This window comes from Nymphalis io, chromosome 30 (assembly GCF_905147045.1).
Source record: "Nymphalis io chromosome 30, ilAglIoxx1.1, whole genome shotgun sequence".
NCBI lineage: Eukaryota > Metazoa > Arthropoda > Insecta > Lepidoptera > Nymphalidae > Nymphalis > Nymphalis io.
The window spans coordinates 1,920,831-1,945,473 of record NC_065917.1 but is presented as its reverse complement, the minus strand read 5'-3'; the positions used below and the strand labels follow the sequence as shown (position 1 = coordinate 1,945,473).

At 35.9% G+C, this 24,643-nt stretch overlaps 1 protein-coding gene across 1 annotated transcript in view; it reads left to right on the top strand.

The window, feature by feature from the left end:
- The window catches only part of LOC126779997 (cytoplasmic polyadenylation element-binding protein 2), a 79,941-nt gene extending 57,014 nt beyond the window's left edge, over positions 1–22,927 (top strand). Inside the window, exons 3-10 of the mRNA XM_050504234.1 lie at positions 8,098–8,217; positions 8,881–9,009; positions 11,272–11,384; positions 12,048–12,258; positions 13,012–13,097; positions 14,095–14,196; positions 14,993–15,097; positions 15,760–22,927. Coding sequence (XP_050360191.1) covers positions 8,098–8,217; positions 8,881–9,009; positions 11,272–11,384; positions 12,048–12,258; positions 13,012–13,097; positions 14,095–14,196; positions 14,993–15,097; positions 15,760–15,876 — 983 coding nt within the window. The 3' untranslated portion in view covers positions 15,877–22,927. The remainder of the gene's footprint in view (positions 1–8,097; positions 8,218–8,880; positions 9,010–11,271; positions 11,385–12,047; positions 12,259–13,011; positions 13,098–14,094; positions 14,197–14,992; positions 15,098–15,759) is intronic.
- Positions 22,928–24,643: the final 1,716 nt, after the last annotated feature.

Below are 24,643 nucleotides of genomic sequence, written 5' to 3'. Positions count from 1 at the left end.
TGCTGTTTTGCTTTCTGCTAGTTTCAGACGCGTTCCGTTGACAATATTAAAATGTTTCAAATCCTTCATTTTTAATTTAAAAAAATATAATTGTATAATAATAAAAGGAATTATATTTATCTAATACAGAAAAAGCAATTCTATTTTATTTTTAAAATATTTCGTTATTAAAAATAACGTTAAATAATATTAAAAATAATGAAACATTTTCATCGTTAAGGGCTGGTTGTGTTTAATTTTCGAAAAAAATAAAAATAAATTATAAATCGAATGCGCTAGTCATTTTTTTCACTCGCGGTGTCCGTGAAGCGTAGAGCGCTCGCGTGTGACGATAAAATAGAATTACTTTAAAGTTACGAAAATTTGTGTATTGTTTTACTAAAATGTCTGTGCACACGATACCCTTGATAACACCCTTCATCAGAGGCCCGAAGTATCCGTACAGAAAGAGTGAGTATGCACATTACTATTTTAAAAACCATTTAAAAAAGTCATTAAAAATAAATTTTAATTTTCATTGTTCGCTTCAATTGCAAAATAAAAATGAATATTTTTTTCTATAAATGTCAAGAATGATACACGGTTACTAGGAGGACATGACTTTAAAGGAACGCATTAGTTAAAAAGGATTGACTGTTATATATATGTTATTTAGTAGTATAGTGACTTTTCAATTTTTATTTCTGGGACGCAAATTGAAGAACGATCTATAGATCTGTTATGTAGTGTAGAGGTGATGTGTGGTAATGCGTAAAATTTTCTACCGGAATGTATGACAAAATCGGTTTGATAAATTGCCGGTCTAGCGCTATAACTGCAAGAGAAATTATGATTTGTGTTTATTTATTAGGATTTTTGAAGGCGAATGTCTTTTTCTCTCTCGTTTACGTGGTGGTAGGGCTTTGTGCAAGCCCGTCTGGGTAGGTACCACCCACTCATCAGTCACTCATCTATTTTACCTCTAAAGGCTTGAAGGGTGAGTAAGCCAGTGTAACTACAGGAACAAGGGACGTATCATCTTCCTTTCCAAGGTTGGTGGCGCATTGGCGATGTAAGCGATGGTTAGCATTTCTTACAGTGCCAATGTCTATCGTTGGTGACTATTTACCATTCCGTATCAAATCTGAATTCCGCGGTGCTTGCCCGCGATCGAACCCGCAATCATCGCTTAATATTCACGCGTTCTAGCCACCGGGCCGGCACAGCTTTAAAACTATATTAGTAAATTGTAATTAAAAACTTTTACTTCTCGATTTTTGACCTAATTATATGATTAAATCTCGCATTTAGTGAGGTATGCCTTTTGAAACATTTTTAACTGAAATTTAACTAACTGAACGAGCAATACTCAAATCTTTACAGTATTTAAGTTTTAATATTGAACGTACATTTTACGATTTTGAAATATAAATATTTTTTTTGCAAGCGTTTCGTTACTTGGAAAGTTATGGCGTACGAAAATGTTTGTAACATTTTTAATAAAGTGAATATGATATTATACTAATATAAGAAATATTTTCTTTGAAGACATAAATACGCAAATCGAAATGGTAACTGGTGGCATGTAGAGTGGTGACTAGAATGCTAGCAGAATTAGGCGATAATCGGCAGTGCTTGTAGTAAGAACTCGAACATCACTCACTCGTGAAACGTTGATATCCGACTTTTGGTGATATACACATTCTGACAGTTACACGATCTCTGTTATATTTGAGAAAAGTTTTTATTAAAGTAATTTTATAGAAGTCGTTTTGTCTATTTTGAATTTGCATTTTTGACGGTTAAAGACATTTATTTTCTCAAAAGATTTACTAATAGATCACTTGCAGAGAAAATCACAGAACAATAAGAATAAAAAAAAAACAAAATTAAAATCGAATAGGCGTACACAGTAAAACAATGAATGTGAATGAATCCAAGCAAGTACGAGTAGTTTTTATATTTTTCAATCACTTAAAACATGATTTCTTATCCCTTGAGTGAGCCAGTGGGATTACAAGCATAATTACAGTTTAGTTTCCAAGTTCGATAGCGTATTGACGATGTAAGGAATGTTTGATCTAATCTAAGATTAAAAAAAAAAACATTTAAAAAATTTCAATTCAATATAAATGGTAAGCTTTATTTGAGAAAGTATATAAGTATAAGTTTTAAATTTATGCATATATTTAAAGTATGTTATGTAGAGAATGTTTTTTATTTTTTTATTTTAAAGTTTTACATTTAACAATCAAAGGACGAGGGTCGTTGAACCACGTCGAGTTGGTCGTGACGAGTGTGCCCTGTCAATGAAAATAAACGAAAAAATGTTGTCTTTATTATTTGAATTGAAATGAAGTATTCAAATGGCCAAGTGGTTAATATTAACTGATGATCACGGGTTCAAACCCGGGCAAGCACCGCTGAATTTTCATGTATTGTATATGAGTAATTTAATCATGAAAACATCGCGAGGAAAGCCGCATGTGTTTAATTAGGTCCTTAGTCCAGCAGTGGGACAATTTAAAGGCTTTTACCATTTCAACACATGTATGTTTGTAATGAATCATGTTCTTGTTTAATTTGAATTGACTCGCTTGCTTATGAGGTCTAGATTCCGAGGTCCTGGGTTCAATTTAAGGGGTCAATAAAATGTAGGACTTAGAAGCCGGCAATGCACTTGCAAGGCCTCGGGTGTTAACGTTTAAAAAGAATGTTAACTTTTTTTTCCAAATTTAGTTTACATTCACGTGCTCTCCGAGGCCGAGCCTTCCAGCGTGCGTCCGGGCTCTTTCCGTACGATAAATTGTTGCCGTTCTGTTTGATTTGAGAGACGAGATATATAGAGAGTTTATATTATATACTTGCGCTCTATATGAAGTTGTCAAGTCTCTCTTTAAAGTGGGTGCCGTGACCAATCAGTTAACGAGTTATTGGCTAAACTTTGAACTTTGAGTGTTTTTGAGAGAGTACTTGGTACTGCTGTCTTGCGGTAGAATATCTGACGAGTGGGTGGTACCTACCCAGACGAGCTTGCACAAAGCTCTACCACCAGTATATAAATATATAGGTTAAATTTACTAAAGAAACTTAATTGGTACATATATGTGCAAATCTAAATATATATATATATATATATAATGGTTACAGTAATTATTTAGTTACATAATGATATTTACGTTGTCGTCATGTATAGTTTTATTACTGGTGCGTTTTCATTTTATCGAAGGATTTAATCGTTGAAGTATCGCCTGCCTGAAGAAATATTTAACGACATTTTTGTTTTGTATTATGAGGGCATCTGCTCTGTTGCACTTGAAACTGTAGTGTGATTACAAAAATGATTTATTTCCTTATTAAGGTATTTTTCTTGCTTGTGTCTTAGCTCTCGGTACTCGGTAGGGGGCTAACGGAGAGTTCGAGCGTCAGGTGACGTAAGCGTAACATTTCGAGCGTCAGGTGACGTCAGCGTAAGATTATTGTGAGTGCGTTAATGTGTGCGCGAGATCGGTACGCGAGCTCACGTGTTTACACGACAATCTCGTGAGTACCACGGCACTCGTTTTTTTTTTCTTTACACATATTATATGAAGCCTCCTTTTAAGTACATGAAGCCTGTATTAGTCTTCCATTAGGGAGATTATCGTCATTGTTCAATTCGTACTAATTGTATTCGATTTAGTTTTAGACATTTTAAAGATTTTTTTATTAAGAATTATCTGTAGACTGAGTTTATTATTGTCTGGGTTAACATTTTATTTAAACCGTGCCTCGGAAAGCACGTCAAGCCGTCTGGTCACTATCCGGTCGGATTTCTCGTCATATCGAATTATGAAAGTGCATCTGTGTTTACGCGCACATTTGTGCACTATAAGGCACAATATATATATATTAATAAAGCTTACGTAACAACGCCAGACAGCGTCAGCGGTCAATATATATCTCGGCAGAAGCGATGCGTTCACAACAATAGTCGATAAGCAAGGCTCGCGTTTATTGTGTTTTTATTTATTTTTATTGTGTCCACATTTATTCGTGGTAGGCGCAAGCGATCCCGTGGCGCTCCTCGTTAAGACGGAAAGGGTACCGCTGGTTTTTTAGTGGGTATTTCGATGTTCGGGGCGCACTCGACACCTCGAACACGGGCGAGCCCCACATACCACCCCCCCCCCCACTGTTCCCGTGGGGAAAACGCGTAATGCGTTTTTCCAGCGTAAAAAAAAGACACGACAGTTACGCTGCGGTGGTTAGAAATAACTAGAGATTTGTTCGGAAGTGTTTGAATGCCTAAGACGTTAATAAACCAACGTCAGCGTTTTAAGAGACCGCAACAGTATATTTCTGTATAGCATTCGTGACGCGGCGTACGTGATGTGATGCTGTAAGCAGATTGCGTTAGATACCATAGGCTTTAGGATCTTGGCCGCGATTCTGTTTTCATTCGAAGATTGCTGAGGCTAGTGGGCCTCTTGATGAAAGGACTTTGCCAAGTTTTTGCATTCGCTGTTTACAGTTACGGTTTTGAACGTGTTGCGTAAAGCCGTGACCAGAATCTGTCGGGGAAGGATGATTCTCGTAACAGCCTGTAATTGTCTCACTGCTGGGCTACGGCCTCTCCTCTCTTTTTGAGGGGAAGCTGTTGTAAGTTGAATTATCTCATTTAAGCGTCTACTCACTGGGCCATATATCTTTTTTGTATAAATGAAAGCTTAATTTTAATATATTTAAATAAACATTTTTTCAATCGAGTTGGTCTCGAACTAAACAAATATTCGTCACGATCGGGCATCGAACCCCGTGCACGGTAACCGCATCGCGAATTCATTGCTGAAATAATAAAGCTAGCGTTTTAAAATAAATACACGTTTCATGTATAATAATTTTGTGTTTCTCCCGTGAACTCGTCTAACCTCTGACTTGGGGGTTCGTTAGACTCAAAACAAGATCTGAATCGAGATTATACAACTTGGAACTTAGATGGTAGTTTTTATTTAAGAATCGACCAATATAGTTATATGTATTACATAAATAAACGTTTTATCAATAGTGTTTATAATTAGTGTTTCCCAACTTTTTTGGTCATGCCCCACCTTAACATTTCTTAAATTTTTATGCCCTCCATACATAAAATTGTTTTATTCCCTTAAGAAATATAAATGATAAGTTTTAGAAAGAAATCACTATGAAATTGTTAGCTAAACATCGTAAGTTTCAAAACATATAATGGAAAAATGAAATTCAAATTTTTCTAAATTCATTTAGTGCGATCCTTGCGCTTGATGCATGCTGCACAGAGATATTATATTAGGTTCCAATTTGCTTAGCTTTAATCTCAAGTCTCCACGTTGTGTTATATCAAGTCGATTTCTTCTCTTTATCAGTATAAGGGTTAAGTCGTGTCGAGTCCATTTTTAAATTGCCCCCTTAAATAAAAAAAATGCTCCCCTGTGAGGCGTGGGCCCCACGTTGGGAAACATTGATCTAGATTAATATTCTAACCGTGCGAATCCGGGCCGGGTAGCTAGTTATGTATATACATATATGGATTTATAAATATTATAAGAATTATCTAATTCGGTATGAGCGTATGCGTTTGTGGGAGCGTCTCATTTGGGATATCTTTGTTGGTTGGCTCACTTCCAAGGCGCGGATGTCGTTGACTTTTGGCTTCCACGATAATTGTTACAAACACGACCTCTTAACACGAATTTTGGTAATAATTCGTGAAAATTGTACGTAATCGTTTCATGTACCATCGACGAAGTAACGGCCAAAAAATCGAAATGTTATCTATTCGAGTCGGCTCATAAAAGCTCTTTTAAATTGTCATGTTTGATTTTACAGTATTGAATTTTTTTAAATATAGAATAGGAAGGCGGAGCATATGGGCCACCTGATGGTAAGTGGTCAGCAACGCCCTTAGACATTGGCATTGTAAGAAATGTCAACCATCGCTTACATAGCCAATGTGCCACCAACCTTGGGAACTAAGATTTTATGTCCCTTGTGCCTGTAATTACACTGGCTCACTCACCCTTCAAACCGGAACACAACAATACCAAGTACTGCTGTTTTGCGGTAGAATATCTGATGAGTGGGTGGTTCCTACCCAGGCGAGCTTGCACAAACCTCTATCACCAGTATGAATTAATTGTAAAACTATCACCGTTCAGAATGTAGATTCTGAACGGTGATTAGATTGAGCCGGTTGGCGTGGTTGGTAGAACACTTGCCTTTCACGCCGAAGGTTGTGGGTTCGATTCCCACCCAGGACAGACATTTGTGTGCATGAACATGTCTGTTTGTCCTGAGTCTGGGTGTAATTATCTATATAAAGTATGTATTTACAAAAAGAAAAGTAGTATATGTAGTATATCAGTTGTCTGGTTTCCATAGCACAAGCTTTATACAAGCTTAATTTGGAATCAGATGGCCGTGTGTGAAAAATGTCCCAGGATATTATTATTATTATTATTATTAATGTAGATTCTATTACGAAGTACCGGCAAGATACTTAATGGTTACTGTTTTACAATTTACATAGTATTTTAAGTAAATACAATTAAATTTATTATTTATCTTTAATTATTATTTTTTAATGGTGGTCGGTAGGGCTTTGTAACTATAACTTGTCTATAGAGATGCATCTTAGGGTTGGTAGCGCATTGGTGATGTATGGAATGTTTAATATTTTTAACAGCGCTAATGTCTATGGGCGGTGGTGACCATTTCCCACCTCGCTCACTCACACACACACATACTCGCCAGCCTATAATTTATATATTAGTGATTTACTGAGTAATAAGCATTAATCGTTAATGTTTTCTAATAAATATTTCAATTCATTAATAAGCGAAGTGGAAAATTATAGATATTTTTGAATTAAAAAAAACATATATAAAACATTAATATTCTAATTGTACAGCACAAGGATAATAAATTTTACAATTTCAACGACATAAAAATATCTAATAAGAGGCACAATATGGCGGCGGTATCGTCTCTTCCAGACAACCAGTATTGGCTTGAAACGGAGTCAATGAAAAATCAAATATGGTGCACTATATACCAATTTGATAACATTTTACATAAAGTAAAGTAACAGCCTGTGAATGTCCCACTGCTGGGCTAAAGCATATTTGTCTTTTTTGGTGGAATACACATGTAGCAGAATTTCAGTGAAATAAGAAACATGCAGGTGTCCTTAAGATGTTTTCCTACACCGTCAAACACAAGGAATTATAAACACAAACTAAGCACATGAAAGTTTCAATTCTTAACCGATGATAGTGGGTTCAAACCCGGGTTTCACGCGTTCTAACCACTAGGCCATCTCGGCTCATTTACATATTATATAATTAATACAAAGAACATGAAATTCACTCTTGTCACGTCAATAGTCTAAATATAAAGCGGGATGTAACTGCGAAGTGTAGCGACTTATATACTAATATTATATATAAAAACCTTCTCCAGAAGACGCTGCGTCTTTTGATATAACTATTATGTATATCGTTTTAGTAAGTTTTTTCAGTTTGGTGTTAAAAAAATAATTCAACAATACTATAATTATACTAAGATAGTATTTCGATTTGGAAGTTATTTTAATTAAGTTTTAAAAAAGTTTAAGTGATTTTATTAATATACACATGTGGACTTAGTGTCTGTCTATATATATATATATATATATATATATATATATATATATATATATATATATATATACATTGTAATTTGTTAATGGCTTTAACTATTCAACAATGCGATGTCTTATTCTCTCGTATGTCAAATCAATGATGACAGAAAGAGAGAATCAGTGTCCAACTTTGAAAGTTCTCACGAGAATGGGCTTGAATCAAATATTTTGTAATTTAATACATTTTGTTTAATATCAGCTGTTAGTATATTTGGGTTATATCCATTTAATTTAAAGCCTTCCTTTACCAAATGAGTTCCTTACAACCAAATGAGCTGATTGAGATTTTTTGCAAACACTTTTGGTGTGGTGACAATACTCTGAAATTTTATAAACTAAAACTTTATCCGTTTTAGTAAATGCATAAAATAAAAGCTCTGTGTTTTTTAAATGATTATTTATATTGGTTTCTGTCTTTTCAGTCAAGTCTCCTTTCTTCCCCGGAGTGGAAGAAGGTGGTGTTGCGAGCGGGGCTGGCGCTGGATCGCCCTCGGGACCCGCAGACCAGACTCAGGACGTGGTGTCGAGGCTTAGTGCTGCAGGTTAGGTTTACATTTAATGTCGTCCTTAGGGACCTTCAAAACTAGCTTCTAGTTTAATGCATCATGTGTGTTCTCCAGATGGATTTCAGAGACTGCCTACAGAACTAGATATACATAAGGCCCTCCAGACATCTATCTCAAGAGAGATTAGACAACTGCGCAGAAGATATTATAGTGCACAAGTGTGTGCGTAAAGACAGGCACTCTCTATTCCCTAACTCTCATAATCCTATAAGACGGCAATCCGACACGACCGGAAAGAATTCAGGCGCAGGACTTACAGGCTTTCCGAGGCACGGGAGTTTACACACCTCCAACTTCCAGACTCCCGGCTGCTCTTGATTAAGATTTTTCGACAGAAAAACCCAATAACTTTATATTGGTCCGACCTGGGATTGAACTCGGGACAGTCATAGATATATTATAGTGCATAAATATGTGCGGCAAACACACATTCACATTTTATCACTGTCGTAATCCGTTGGGATGGCAATCCGACAAAATGAAATTTAAAGTAAATACTGAAAAGTCGAAAATAACTTAATTTACTTCCATTTTAAAATGTTGGCTCTTGATAGCGTTTCTGTTCAGCGTGTCTCAACGTCTACGACGTCGTGAATATATTTGTATATTGTAAAGTAAATGGTAAACGATTAATTTCAGGATTATCAATGTGCGTCAGCGCGCTCGGTTCGCCGGCGCGTTCGTCGCCGGTGTCTGCTGGATCTGAGCACGGGGAGAGGTTTAGCCGGAAGGTGTTCGTCGGTGGACTGCCGCCTGACATTGACGAGGGTGAGACTGAGAGCTATAATTCGACTAAATTTTGCATTCACGTTTATGAGCCGTGGTGGTTAGGAGTGGTTAGGAGGCGTGAAACTTGTGTCTATAATTCATCTCGTGCTCGATGAAGGAAAACGTCGTGAAGAAACCTGCCCGTGTTTTATTGACAGTTTGTCATATGTGTATCCATCGAGCCGCTTTGCAGTAACGTGGTTAAGAACCTTCTCGTCAAAAGGACAGGAGTCGTTAGCCCAGCTGTGAGACAAAATGAGTGGTAGCGCTTGGCGATTCAAAAGTAATTGTAAAAGTAAATTTGAATAAAAAATATTTTGATTTTATGATTTTGATTCACAGGCTTTGTTGGTTTTTAACCAACTAACCTAACTAGTCGTTTATAAAGTTAAACAATGAGTACGAGATATTATATTCCATTAAGTTTAAATGAAGCGTTTTATTCACGAACCTCTGGCCAGCCTTTGGATACGATTCTAGGTCGAATAACAATACCTAATCTAGACTCGCAGATATATTACCGCGCACAATGAGGCGCGCCCCAGTTACGCTCCGAGCGAGCTTTGATTGTCTCTAGGAATTGTTTTAACCGACTCTGTGTTATAATATCGTTTTATATTATCTGTGGACGTTATATAATATAATATGTATTATATAATGTGCTCGTTGCTAAGGATGTTTGTGCGTAAGAATCTTTATAATTAGATTGATATTTTGCTGCACTTCGTCGAAAGAATTGTTACTTAAATCTTATCATTTGGTGGTATACAGATATTCTACCGCCAAACAGGCAATACTTGCTATTGTTGTGTTCCGGTTTAAAGGGTGAGTGAGCCAGTGTAATTGCAGGCACAAGTGACATTTTAGTTCCCAAGGTTGGTGGCGCATTGGCGATGTAAGGCGTGGTTATGTGAGGTGCCAACCTGTTTTTATAAAAATACATCAGGAGGCTTCGATTAACGAATAGTAGGGTAATTTTATGAAGACGAAATATACTAGCGTTTCAATAATAAAATTGGTTACGTGATACGTTATTGGACGTGAACGATCCGTAAACAAAACGAATAGTTACCGGGATTATGTTTGTCATAATAAAAATACTTGTCATAATAAAAGTACAAAGCTTGTGCTATGGAAACCAGACAACTGATATACTGCATATACTACTTTTCTTTTGTAAATACACACTTATATAGATAATTACACCCAGACTCAGGACAAACAGACATGTTCATGCACATAAATGTCTGTCCTGGGTGGGAATCGAACCCATAACCTTCGACGTGAAAAGGCAAGGATCTACCAACCACGCCAACCGGCTCATCAAAAAAAATATGTGAATGGCTACCAAATTTACTTTGGCTTCTATGTATACCTACATGCATAGTTATATCTGTTTGTTGAGAATTTTTAACACTTTCCATCCATGTAATGTTATTTTTGTAAGGAAAATGTCTCGTTAGGTAAACTTCTAAGGAACGCCCTTAACGCCTTAAGCGTGTAACTCTTGATATCATGACGAAGCAAAGTGATATGCGAAATTGACTATAATAATTATAGCTTTCAAAGGATACACGTGTCAAAATAGCGTATCACCGTGATGTGGTTTTTTGAATATATGACTTGAATAGACTTGCTCTTTAGTGCAAGCCAGACAATTATGGAGATGTCTTCCAGACCGATTGCCAACTGTGCAGGACATATAGTGCACAAGTGTGTGCGCAAACACAGGTGTACTCTTATAATCCGATTGGACGGCAACCCGACCGTCAAGAGTCCAGGAACAGGATCAACGGCTTTACGTGCTTTCCGAGGCATAAGATACAGAGTTCCGACATCCAGGTTCCGGGCTGCTACTGAGTATTATTGGACGGAAAAACTCTTGCCTAACCTGGTGTATTTGAACCCAAGAACTCGGGATCTGCGTTCTCATAGCCAGACCGACGAGGCAATAGTTTTTATAACACAGTACTAAATATACTCTAAAAATAAAATTGCATAAATCGTGACGTTGAAATGTTAAGTGTATTTGAATAAATTGAATGTAAACTAATACTTTGTGACGCCTCATTAACAGAGAAACAGCGCGTCGCACCGCCGGTCTCGGTGCGCTGCACCAGATAGCAGTAAATATCATACATACATATACTCGTATTGTAGAAGATCGCTGAGGCTGTGTTTCTCTGCCGTTGCGTCAGATAAACGTCCCCCTGAGCCGTTTCGATTTTATTGTCGTTTTCACTGTGGTTGTGTTCTTTCCAGATGAAATCACGTCATCGTTTCGACGATTCGGGCCGCTGGTCGTGGACTGGCCCCATAAAGCCGAGAGCAAGAGCTATTTTCCGCCCAAGGGATACGCGTTTCTGCTGTTCCAAGTAAGTAGCGATTGTTTTACTGTCTCGCCAGAATGAACTTTAAAGGCCTATTTGAATTACACGTAAAATATTTTAATTATTAGGTAGCAGCGGTTGGTTGTATAAAATAGAAATAGTATTGATAAGTCCAAAGTAGTAAATATCAAAGATTCGACGGATTTTGATGAAATAAAGACTAGAAATTAGTAAGAGAAGACTTTTTTTTCTCGTCGTCTTTGTCGGCTTTTTAATATTTTTGTTTGCGTATCTTTCCCATATTACGTGTCATTGGCGATATTATCTGTGCCCTGTTAGTGCTATTCTGTAAAAACTAAACTCACTTCATTACTCGCCCGTGAAATGTTGACAACCGACTTATGGTGATATACATTCATGCGTGTTCTAGAAATGTTATGATTATTACGATTAATGTCGCATATCACTCTGACGTTTCACGACCGTTTGCGGGTGTGTTTCGAGTTTACAGGATTAATATTTTTGGAATTATTATATTGATAATTGTTTTGTATTGAATATATTTTATTTGCGTCAATACTTTTTGGGGAGTACGGTTTAGTTACTTGGTAGAGAATGTGTTATTTCAGGTACAATAGTTCGTAATTAGTCTGCGTTTACTATAATAATAGCAGCCGCGACTTAAGAAATTCCCTATTTAAATTTCAGGATGAGAGTTCGGTAGCGGCTCTCATGGAGGCCTGCATCACTGATGACGATAAACTGTACCTCTGCGTGTCGTCGCCGACGATCAGGGATAAGCCGGTACAGATCAGGCCCTGGAGGCTGGCCGACGCGGATTTCGTACTGGACGCGAGCATGCCATTGGATCCGAGGAAGACGGTGTTCGTTGGTGGTGTTCCTCGTCCGTTGAAGGCCGGTGAGTTTGTTCTTTGATCTTATCGTTTTCCCTTTATCTTATAACTTACTAGCTAGTGGCTACCTGCCCCGGTACGGGTAGAATAAGGTTCTAAATAAAACGCTAATATCGTAATACTATACTGGTTACCGAGGTAAGTTGTGAGCTTTTGAATGCCTCGTTGGTCTAGTGGCTTGATATATGGCCGCAGACTCGGAGGTCCTGGGTTCAACCGTTGAAAATCAGTTCGATAGTTTTTGAGTTTCCAAACAGACGGACAGACGCGGCGTAACACTGTTTTAAAATAAACGGTGCTATAAATTGAATTTTATAATTATGCACAAAAGGGTACTAAGTTTATTTTATTCAAGAGAGCTTATTATATATCTATTGTAATGATTTTCATAATTCCTTTGAATATTTTTAAGAAATCATGATATAGACACGGAATGGCTGCGACTTTTGTTATTTCGTAAGCGCCATAAATAATTTGACAGGCTGGTTGGCGTGGTTGGTGGATACTTGCCTTTCACGCCGAAGGTTGAGGATTCGATTTCCCAGGACACACATTTTTGTGCCCGAATATGTCTGTTTGTCCTGAGTCTGGGTGTAATTATCTATACAAGTATGTATTCACAAAAGAAAAGTAGTATATGTAGTATATCAGTTGTCTGGTTTCCATAGCACAAGCTCTGCTTAGTTTGGGATCAGATTGCCGTGTGTGAAAAATGTCCCAGGATATTATTATTATTATTTTAATTTTTTCTCTTTCAGTGGAGCTCGCTATGATAATGGACCGGCTGTACGGGGGCGTCTGCTACGCTGGCATCGATACTGACCCCGAGCTGAAGTATCCAAAGGTGACATTGAAACATATATTTTTTGGGCTGTATGTGTAATTAAGGATGGCAATAATTTTCTTTAACGTTATAAATGATTTAAATAACAATAAATACTGTATGAATACCTCAGTAAAACAATCCTTCGCATTTACTTTTACAATTCTATTACATTTTTATTTGCAATTCTTCCAATCACCCCGGCAACCATCGAACGCGACGATTTTCCCGTCATTTGTTTCTTTTTTTATATATATCGCGTAGTTTTTTTTCGCTCAATAATTTCCAACCAGTGTTAATTTAGCTAAAAATATTACCATTATATACTAAAAATCTCAAAATAATTATTAAAAATCAGTAGAACCTTACAGTATCTATATACATTCATCGAATACACGAGTAATTAGTCTTGTCTTGCTGAGAGTTCGTAGTCTCAATATTAATAATTTATTGTGACAAAACGTTGCCTTACGAATAAAATTTTTAATGGTGGAAGGCCTTTGTGCAAGCACGTCTGGGTAAGTACCACCCACTCATCAGATATTCTAGCGCAAAACAGCAGTATTTGTTATAGTTGTGTTCCGGTTTGAGGGGTGAGTGAGCCAGTGTAATTACAGGCAAAACGGACGTAACATCTTACAACTATGCCAATGTCTATGGGCGTTGGTGACCACTTACCATCAGGTGGCCCATACGCTCGTCCGCCTTGCTATAAAATAAAAAAAATACAATTTTTATATTACTAAGTAAAAAAAAAACTGCTTAGATAGCTTTGCGCTAGGCTAATTATAAATGAATGCACAAAAAAAAACTTTTATTTGACTTCCATACTAGGTGATAAAACTGTATCTTGGAAGTCCAAAATATTATATTGTTTTAGCAAAGTGGAGATAACTAAATATTATTTATATAATATACAGCTCACTGATATCCAGATCGAGGACCAGGCCTCGTCCGAATCGCTGGACATTTTGTCGTAAAAACGCCATCGATAACGGATGTTTGCCATCGTTTCCAGGGCGCCGGTCGAGTCGCGTTCTCCAATCAGCAGTCGTACATCGCGGCGATCTCTGCTCGCTTCGTCCAGCTGCAGCACGGAGACATTGACAAGCGAGTCGAGGTGAGGATTCTGATGTCACTCGTTGGATATATCACAGTGATCATGTGTGTGTGTGTGTGTGTGCAAACACAGGTGCACAGTAAGTACAGTACAGTAACAGCCTATGAATGTCCCACTGCTGGGCTAAGGCCTCCTCTCCCTTTTTGAGGAGAAGGTATGGAGCTTATTCCACCACGCTGCTCCAATGCGGGTTGGTGGAATACACATGTGATGAAAATTCATTAGTGCTTGCCCGGGTTTGAACACACGCTCATCGTTTAAGATTCACGCGTTCTTACCACTGGGCCATTTCGGCTATACGGGGTGCACAGTGCAACTAAAGTCTCTCTCATCATAATCCGAAGTTTTACAGCGTGTTTGTCGAGACACGGACGTGTAAAATTGCTAACTTTTATAATTTTTTTAATAGAAAGCTGGTGGTAGAGCTTTGTGCAAGCTCGTCTGTTTAGGTACCACCTACTCAGATATTCCACCGCAAAACAGCAGTACTTGGTATCATTGTGTTACGGTTTGAAGGGTGAGTGAGCCAGTGTAACTGCAGGCACAAGGGACATACATACGTCTTCGTTCCTACATGGAATCTTTAATATTTCTTACATAGCCAATGTCTATGAGCGACGATGACCGCTTAACATTAAGTGGTTTTTTTTATTCTGTCCTATATAAAAAATATATATCAGCTTGAAATGTTGAATTTGAAGAAACGACGTCATTCAATGCGTATGTATGTATGTGTGTATGATAGTAGAGATTGTATTCGTAACGCTAAGCTGTACTCCCCCCCCCTCCCCCGCAGGTGAAGCCGTACGTGCTGGACGACCAGATGTGCGACGAGTGCGCGGGCGCGCGCTGCGGGTCGAAGTTCGCGCCCTTCTTCTGCGCCAACGTCACCTGTCTGCAGGTAACGAGGGCGCTCCAGCCGCCGGCGGCAAGCGGGCTCTGTGCCAGTGGCTCTGGATATATGAAAAAGATTGTAAAGAGAGCGAAAGCTACTATCTACTAATGGTAGAAGAGATTCAGCGAGGCCGCGGTCGAGACAACTTGAAATCACTGTTTTTTTTTTCTGTTAATTAGCAGAATTTGTCGGATAAGGCTCGTACCAAACGGCCCAAGATTGCTACTAAATAAATATATTTATTGATTGATTTCTATAAAGTGGTGTGTTTGTTAGAAATATCATAAATGAGATCGATCAGTAACGCCATCTATTACCAACTGTCCGTAACTTTTTTTTTTTAATCGTTGCACGCTAAATTAAATGAAACAAGGCTCAAAAACTAAGACTAATTCAGTTTGAGAGAATCACTATCAAATTAATATGTTTTAACTGCCGAAAAACTCGAAGATTTACTAACTCGCTAAGCTGTAACTTTCTAATGAGTCATTACTTTACTAGAATCGGTTAGTACGTCATTGACAAATGAATTATAAATTATATTAAAACTATTATGTGGAGCCTAGTCTTTTTGCTTTGCTGTTATAAATTAAAAAAAAAAGTATAATTATCTTAAAAAAAATTATTATTATATTTTTTTATTAATGTACACATTGTTTGCATTCCAGTATTACTGCGAGCACTGCTGGGCCACCATACACTCCAGGCCGGGTCGTGAGTTTCACAAGCCGCTGGTCAAGGAGGGAGCCGACCGCCCGCGGGCCGTGCCCTTCCGCTGGTGTTAGCTCGCGAGATAGAGGGGAGACGGTCGGGGAGATGATGGGTAGTGCCAGGGGAGTATGGGGAAAAGATTTGGGGGAGAGCAAGAAAGGGTTGGAAGAATGGAGTGTCTCCATGTTTATCGTTATTGATGATGTTACGAATTAAGCAATATTGGGAATTAAATAGGGAACTAGTTTCAATTGAATAGAAAATAGTGGGTAGCAATTGTTGGTGAGTAGGAAATTATACATCACAGCTTATGTTTAGGAGGGGAAGCGGCGAGCACTTAGTGGAATGGATTGGTTGGGAGAGAGATTGGATTGGATAACCCCTGGCACAAAATATGTAACTTAATAGAAAAAATACACCGTCTCCCCCTAAGAGTTGAATTGAATTTTTGAGGAAAATTTGATTCGAAACTAGCAACACTGGCTTTGGATGCGAGAATTGGAGAAAAAATGTTAGCGTTTCTCCTCGAAACGTAGAATACAATACTTGGTGCGTTTATATTCACGGTACGACGTTTTGTGACATTTTTTTTTTAAATCGGTATTTTGACAGTTCACTTTCTAGAATAATAAAAAACCACGGCTTTTAGTACCTGCGTGAAAATGTTACGAAATGCCTGTACCGCTGTATCGCCTCCGGATATGACGTAATGATATCGATTGTTGTAAAATTAAAAAAAATAATAAAAATAATAATAATAATAACAGGCAACATTATCCAATTAATGTTAAGCGAAATATATAGAATTCAAGTACAATTCGCTTGTTGGATTTCTTGTTGGACACGTTGAAATTTGTAACTGTGTTGCCATTTTTTGTAAAACTACCAAAATGGTATGTTTCGTGTGATGAGAAATTTAATAAGGACTTCGATTTAAGTAAAATGTGTATTCAAAAAAAAAAAAAACTTAGCTAGTTGTCAGTTTGTCGTTTGTGGATAAGCTCTGTAACGTCTTGGTGGCGCATCTCGACAAAATTGTCGGACCTCTGTCGCGGGGTTTTGTCGCGGGTGTGTACGCTCATTTATCGTAAGATATTAACGTAAGACATAAGTGGATTCACATTTTTTTCGAAAAAAAAAAAAGATAATTGTACCTGTGTAGCTAGAGTGAATTTCCCGTTTTTCCCGTTATTTTTGTTTTATTATATTTAACTTGGATATTGTTGCGGTATTTGATTGATTTATCAAATCGTTTATTGAATATTGATTTAGAGTCATGGATCGTTCGATTATTGATTTTGTTTTCGAACGATTATAATATAAAGATCGAAAGATTATGGAATCGTTCGAATCGTGTTTGCGAGTTTGAAGAGGATTTTGTTATAGCTTTGTTGCTGATTAATTTGAAAATGGTTTTGTTCCTGAACTAGACGACTTACTACCCGGGAGGCGGTATAGACTGGGTTTTTAGTACAAAGTTTAAAACGAAAAAAAAAACAAAACAAAACGTTACCGTTCTTGGCTGTAGGCTCCATGCGAGTTGACTCTTTATATTTTTTTAGTATTAAAATATATAATATATATATAAATATATATATATATATATATATATTTTGGATCCGCCGGGGTAGTGCAATAGTTGTTAGAATAGTAGTTACCTATTAAGATTATATAATAACCAAGAGTCTAGTGTAAATATTATTGATGAAACGCCATCAAAGGAAACGTCTCGAAACGCGGCGTGTCGATAATGCGTGCGTTTATCAACGAAAAGCAACGTGTGGGGGTAATTTGTAATTTTTACGATCGATTTTTACTAAAGCCCCCATTGCGTCGATGGTGGATCGATTTTTGAAATTGGAATGTTTATGATTGATATACGGTGACGTCAGCGATGAAGCTTGGGTATGTACTTAATTCCCCTTCGGATACAGACGTCGTATCCCGACCGACCACGGACTCTGAGACTGTAGTTAAAAGACTAGCGCGAATTTTTTGATGAGTTTATTAAATGATTTTTGTAGACGGTTTTTTCGTGTCGTGTATTTTTCGGTGGATGTTGAGGCGAAGTGCCTTCGTGCGGCGCATGGTTGAACGTGTAACCGACCCCTCCCGTGATCGATTTGATTGCTCGATTATATAATTTCGATCGTATTTGTATATGTATCCGACCGATCTTTGACTCGGTTTATTTTTGATTGGTTATCGTTTTTTGTGACCCCGATTGATCGATGTATATTTTTTAAACCGCTTTGACGTTTGCGTGTTGAAGCGAACGGTCTTAACTTGTAATTAAGTAGACAAATTGTAATTAATAGAGCATTTTAGTGGAAATTATTTGCCATAGACGAGCGTCGCGACACTACCGGTTCACGTGTTATGATTACTATGAAATTCAACCGTATAACACTATTACGTAGACAAATTAATATTATATATATATATATTATTATTATATTTTTTCTTAGAATTAGATATATTTGAAAAAAATCGTGATTTCGGTCTAGTGTCGTGATGCGATTTCAAAGTTTAAAAATGCACACACGTGCGATAGCTCTAGTGTAATGATAAATAAATAAAAAATAGTTTCAGATTAGCGTATCGCGGTTTCCTCTTTAAATATATACTTAGAAGAATTAGGTGATTTTTGATACACGCTCTGTACGCCCCCGAGATGTTTCTTCTCGCTCACTCTCTCTCTATCTCTATCTATCTCTCTCACGGCACTCGAAATCCGCTAGCCCTCTCATGCTTGTATACTTTACACATTATTGCCGTTCCGGTTGCATTTTGTCAAATTTCTGTTAGATTTCGTTTGGTGACAACATTATTTTTTTTTGTCGTTTCGGTTCGTCGTCGGCTCGATGTGTGTGCATTTTCGATTGTTTGGCGATTCTTTTGTATGTGATTGCTCAATATTTTTTAATGAAAAGTATAGTGTTGTTTAAACGTGTGCCCCCTAGCCCCCCCCCTCCTTAGTGAAGATTGGTACGGAAGCGTGGTTGTTGTGTGGTCGCACTGTCCCATTTTGTATTTTTGTATTTTTATAAAAAACGACTATTAATGTGGAAATTCGGAAGTGTTTTTTACTTTACGCGCAACGTAGATAGTTAACCGGGCGGCCGTTGTGACCTCTGCACGGGGCTGGCATAGGACCTGGTTGCTAAAATAATTGGTGTTAGAAAAAATAAACCCGTCGGTTTTGTGTTGTTTGGGATATGTGGTCTGTTGCGAATGGTTAGTTTTTGCACTATACCTTAAAGCTTGTCGAAAATGGCGGCAATGGCCGTCATCTTAGGGCCTTTCTACATTGTGATGCCAGCGACGAAATGATGCAGTGCTTGCACTATGTGGCCGTTATTATGGCGTTTGCATGTTTTGATCGCTAGACTAAAGTTGTGGCGTCTGAATGTAGCTTAGATCGTGTGTGTAGGGAAGGTTTTAGAACGATTTGATGGTTCGGATTTGAAGTTTCCGACTTCTACCAACCTTTTCGATTGAACTTATTGTTGATGCTTTTTGCTTGATTATAATTTTATTTTATTTTTTTGTTTGCGGACCGACCCGCGCTCGTTTTGATTGTCGTTTAATTTTTACACCCGGATTTGCCTAGTTTTAGTTTGGAGTATATTTAGTTTGAAGCCGCGGGTCGTTTTGAGTTTTAAAAGGGTTTTCAGTTCGTTAGTTTTTGGGTTGTTTAATTTGATTTCTTGTTTATGGTCGATTCGGCCGTTTGTTCTTGTTGTGACGTTGTCTGTTTTTCTATTGATAGTAGCTATTTGAATGCTAATTTTTTCGTTTTTAGATAGTAATTTTATTGCATATCACATGAGGTTCACCGTACGGGGGGCATCGAGGTGTTTTTGTCTTACATTTTTGACACTATTTTGAGATCTTAGCTAACTTTGTATAATTGTTGTTGTTGACAAGTCGAGGTTTCGTAATAGCCCCCTCTCCCCCTCCCGTCGTCGCGCTCCCCGTGTGATGTATCGCTGACTCGTGCGCACGGCGGGTGCGGTCGACAATGTCCCTTGATGATCGAAGTGATGTTTTTATGCCGTCGGTAACGGACCGTGGTTAGTAATTTTTTTTTGTCATTTTACGCCCGAGGACGCGGCGTACTATGTAAATTTCGTCGTAATATTAGATATTTTAGTGAAATTATAAAACAATATCGTGTGATAGATGAATTACAGTAGAGCAATTCATTATTACCTTATCTAGTTGATTAATATTATAATAAACAGATTTAGTACCTCTCCCTTCGCGTTACAGAACGACGATATATATCTCGTGCACGTGACGTGACGTGTCGTGACGTGTCGTATCGTGTCGTGTCGTATCGTATCGTGTCGTGTCTGCCGTTTGCGTCTCGATCTATTTTTTTGTTTTTGTATTTTAGTGACGGTTCTCTATAAAGATGTTTATTACATTACAGGCCGGGATGGTGCATAAAATGATATTTTTTTAATAAATTTTTATAAATAAAAAACCGACTCCTTAAACGTGAACCATAGACAAATTTTATGATAATTTTTCAGCCTAATTTTTAATTAAATATTCATAAATGTTATATTTAAAATTTTAGTGGAATTTATATTAAAATGTGTACGGTGACGTCACGGTTTTACACGATTCTATGGAATCATTAAATCTTGACTAGTATAATGTAACGTTGGACCCAGACCTGCGTCCATCCCAGTGAGTTTGGGAATTGACTTGCGCTGTATCGCCTGGAAGGTCTTCGAAGGTCCTCGTGGTCGACAATATTACTCGATAAAACGCATTGCGTGTTGCGTAACATCGCGGCGTCACTGTAATTAGATTTGAAAGTGCTTTGTACCGGGAGTCGGCTCACTATAATTTCAAATTAGACTTATATATTTTTATAGACCGTTATTTCTATTGTTATATACCTACAATCAATTTTGTTGATGATGTCACGCTGTGAGTGGCTTTTCGTATCCATTAGTGAAAATGAACTTGTTTTCTTAAAGAAAAATTTATGACGCTATGCCACGGTCACACCTCCGGTCTCGTGTCCGGGAGATGTGACCGTTGCGTAATGTGTTGCACGAAAAGTCACAGTTGAAGCTTAGATAAATAATTTTAAAATGTATTATCTTATCAGTCTAGTTGATAAATTGTTTTGCTACTTTTAATGAAATTTGTTCCGGAAATCACTCGGTTCTTTCAACTTTTTTTCATGTTTAGTTTGCAATACGAAGTGAAAGAACGGATTGGTTTTCTCGGCGTCATTCTCCACGTATTTGTATGAAGTTGTTTTTTTTTCGTCTTGATATTTTTTACGCGAGATGATTTGAGCTTTTTTGTAAATGAACGCCCCGTTTGTTTGACATGCGATTTGATTTTAGACTATTGTGAAAACATTAAAATGAATTTGAAACTTTTTTCCTGAGTTTTCATCTCGTAGTTTGCTTTGTGGGATAGTGCAATCGACTGTTTGTCTACACGCGTCACTGGACTCGTTTCATTTTAGTTTAATGGCTAAATATTAAATAAATTCCATTGCGTTTCTAATAATTATTTTCTTACTTTATTGGTTCTATTTCTATTCTTCATTTATTTACACTGACCGTGTTCAGGTTGTTAAATATGTATTAATACTTTTTACTGTGAGATTATCAACGTTACAAGCAACGCTTTTGTAGCAATGGGTACGTTTCTTGTGAAAACGTTTTCTCAACTGTCATTTAAAGGTCACACAATTTTAGCTTTTACGCTACAGCTGTGTGAGATGAAATACTGGCTTTTAATTAAATAATGCTGTCTCTTTCTTTCGAATGTCAAATCAATAATGACAGAGAGAGAGAAATCATTTACTAAACAGCTACGTTTTTAGGGCGGATTGTTTTTTTTTCAATTGACCCGAGCCGAGTCACGTGATGGAATTTATTGAAAATTTAGTTTAATCATTAAATTAATTTGTTATAAAATATGTTGTCACTGACGTTTTAAGTACATTCTTTGCTATTTATATGTATTTTTTTTTTCTTTGACCAAAGAAGAATTTACCAAAAAGACAGCAGGGTCGGTCCCTGCCATTCCTAAATCCGGTGAAAATCGCTCGTAGATGTAGATAACCCGCTTGTTTGAATGTATTTTTGAAGTATACCTATTTATTTCTTTTTTTACCATATTTTTTTTTTGTATAATTTTTATAATATCGATTAATTATCGCATAGTTTAGTGTTGTTATTTAGCCTTAATATTTTTTTCAGTATTTCATAGTTTTAATAAAGTATTTTTAAAACGCTACTAGTATAAGCTTCTGCCGATAAAATTGCACATTGGCTGTTAAATGGTGCGTTTCCACCGAAATCGGTGGCAATTTCTGTGTTCGCAAGGCGATTCTCGAAAGCGTTACCAATGATTGTCGGTTACACGCTGTAACTACTTTTCTGAACAACGCAAGATAATTCCAGAAACTCGTTACAAGCGTTGCCAACACAAATGTTGCGATTATTTCGAATGTGGGGACGCAGCTTAAGGAACATATTATTATGTATTGTAATATAATAGTGAAAATTGTAAAAATAAACGAGTTTTTGTCAATAAATTTAAAGAAATGTAGATTTGGAATTTCTATTGGAGCTTTACATCATATTTATTGTATAATTTGAAAATTTCTATGTAAAGTGAGAATGCAATACGGTTTTTTATATAATTATATTTATGTGGAATCTTTGATGATTGCAAGTAGCACTGTAGTTTGTTTTTTTTTTCTTAAGAGTGTATTTTTTTTGTTGTTGTTTGATTAAATAGTATTTTAGATATATGATTGACTGGATGGAGAGACTTTGAGTTATATGCCTTTGAGTGTTTTTTTTTTCATTTAACATTTAAAGTCTACACACAAAATTCAACTAAATAAACAGAAATTAAAATAATAATTATAAAATAAATAAACAATAACTGATAATTCAATTCCATTATAATGTAGTTTTTTTTTTAATCTGTTATTTGTCAACTCTAGGCAATCTAATCAATTTATCTCCATCGAGTCGTAGGTATTATTTAAAACTAAAACACTTGGATTTTTATATGAATTTTATTATTATAATATGGTATTTTACTAAATATTAGTCCAATATTAAATCTTTATATCTTTGTTTCATTTTAAAACCCAATTTATAAGTAATAATATTTATATATGGTATACTCACTATAAAAAAGAAAATAAGTTATTGCATTTTAAATTTAGAAGTATAATTTGTATCATAGTAGTAAAACTATATTGTTTAATAAATTAAAGAAAAATATTTATATATAAATATATATATATTCATAAAAAGAGGTAGTGACATGGTCTCCAATGCTGAATCCCTCTATTATATATATTATATATTGATTCAACTATACACTGTATGTAACATTACATAGTTCAAAAATAAGCTAAGAAAAATATAATATGCAGTAAAAAAGGTCTCATCGCTTACTAAAGATTCATAATTCACCACACAATTTTTGGGTTAGGACGCGTGGAAATTGAAATCTATTTATGCATAACAATACATAAACTCTGCACATATTATTATAAACAGAAAAGTAATAAATATTAGAATAATTTACATAAAAAATACAATATATTCAAAATGCAGATTTTTAATTTCTTAATACATTCTGCGTTTCCAACAAAATAGTTTTTATAAACAACAAAGGTACAAGGCACAAATGTGTAGTTGAAACATCCATGCTTTAGATTCAATATTAATATATTTTTTTAATTATTATTCTTGAAGTGAAAGACGATCGATGAATAAATATAGTTAGTTTTTTACAATAAATATTAACGATTTGTTTTCACGACTGGTATTACTTTTACTTATAAAAAACAATGATATTGAAGGAGTTATTTATGTTGACATTTCAAAAGAAAGCACGACCAAAGATTAAAGAATTTTATATGTGACATTGGCAGAATAATGTATGCTTACTACGCTGGCGTAGGTACACGACACAAATGAAAAAAAATAATTATGAGTTACACTCAATGTACTATGTCCATTTGATTACTTAAAGTAAATTTTAAAACGCGAACTAAAAAATAAGTGCATTATAATACCGTAAACGTATCGTTTAAAAAACAAAGGTTAATTGTCATGAGTCTTAAATATATTCACATTCTACATTGCTTATATTATTCTCCGCAAATATGTAAATCTAAAATAGGTTGTCATTTTATTAGTGTATTATTATCACTATAAGAAGACAATGAGATAAAACCATCGCCAACTTATTACTTTGTGGGTTTTGTACATAAAAAATAATGATTTCATAATCACAATAAATACAAATAAAATAAACTTATTATGATTATTCTTCTAACATAGAACTTGCGTAGCCCCATATTTATATTATGTATAAATAAACAGTGTTCCTATTAAATAAACTATTAAATAAATAAACTAACTTTCCATTCAAAAAAATTTCAATGATGCATGGATCAAAATTTATCTCGATTAATATTAATAATATTATTGCACTTAAAATTTATAGCATTTCTTTAATAAAAAAAATTATTGAAAGGCATGAAAAATATTATAGGTAAGGCATGATTTTATTAAATTTAGAAGATTTTTTAAATTGTATTGTGGCAGCACCGTGTAAAAAAATGCTAACAGCTAACATAACATTGACAATTCGATATTTCGAAGCAATTTCGAAAATGTATATTTGTATTGGTTGCGAATATTTATTATAAAGTAATTTTACATTACATAAGAAGGTATAACAAAAATCATTAATTAAAATAATATTTAAATCTAATTTAATGAAAGAAAAGCTCAAATCTAATGACATTTATGTAAACGCTACACC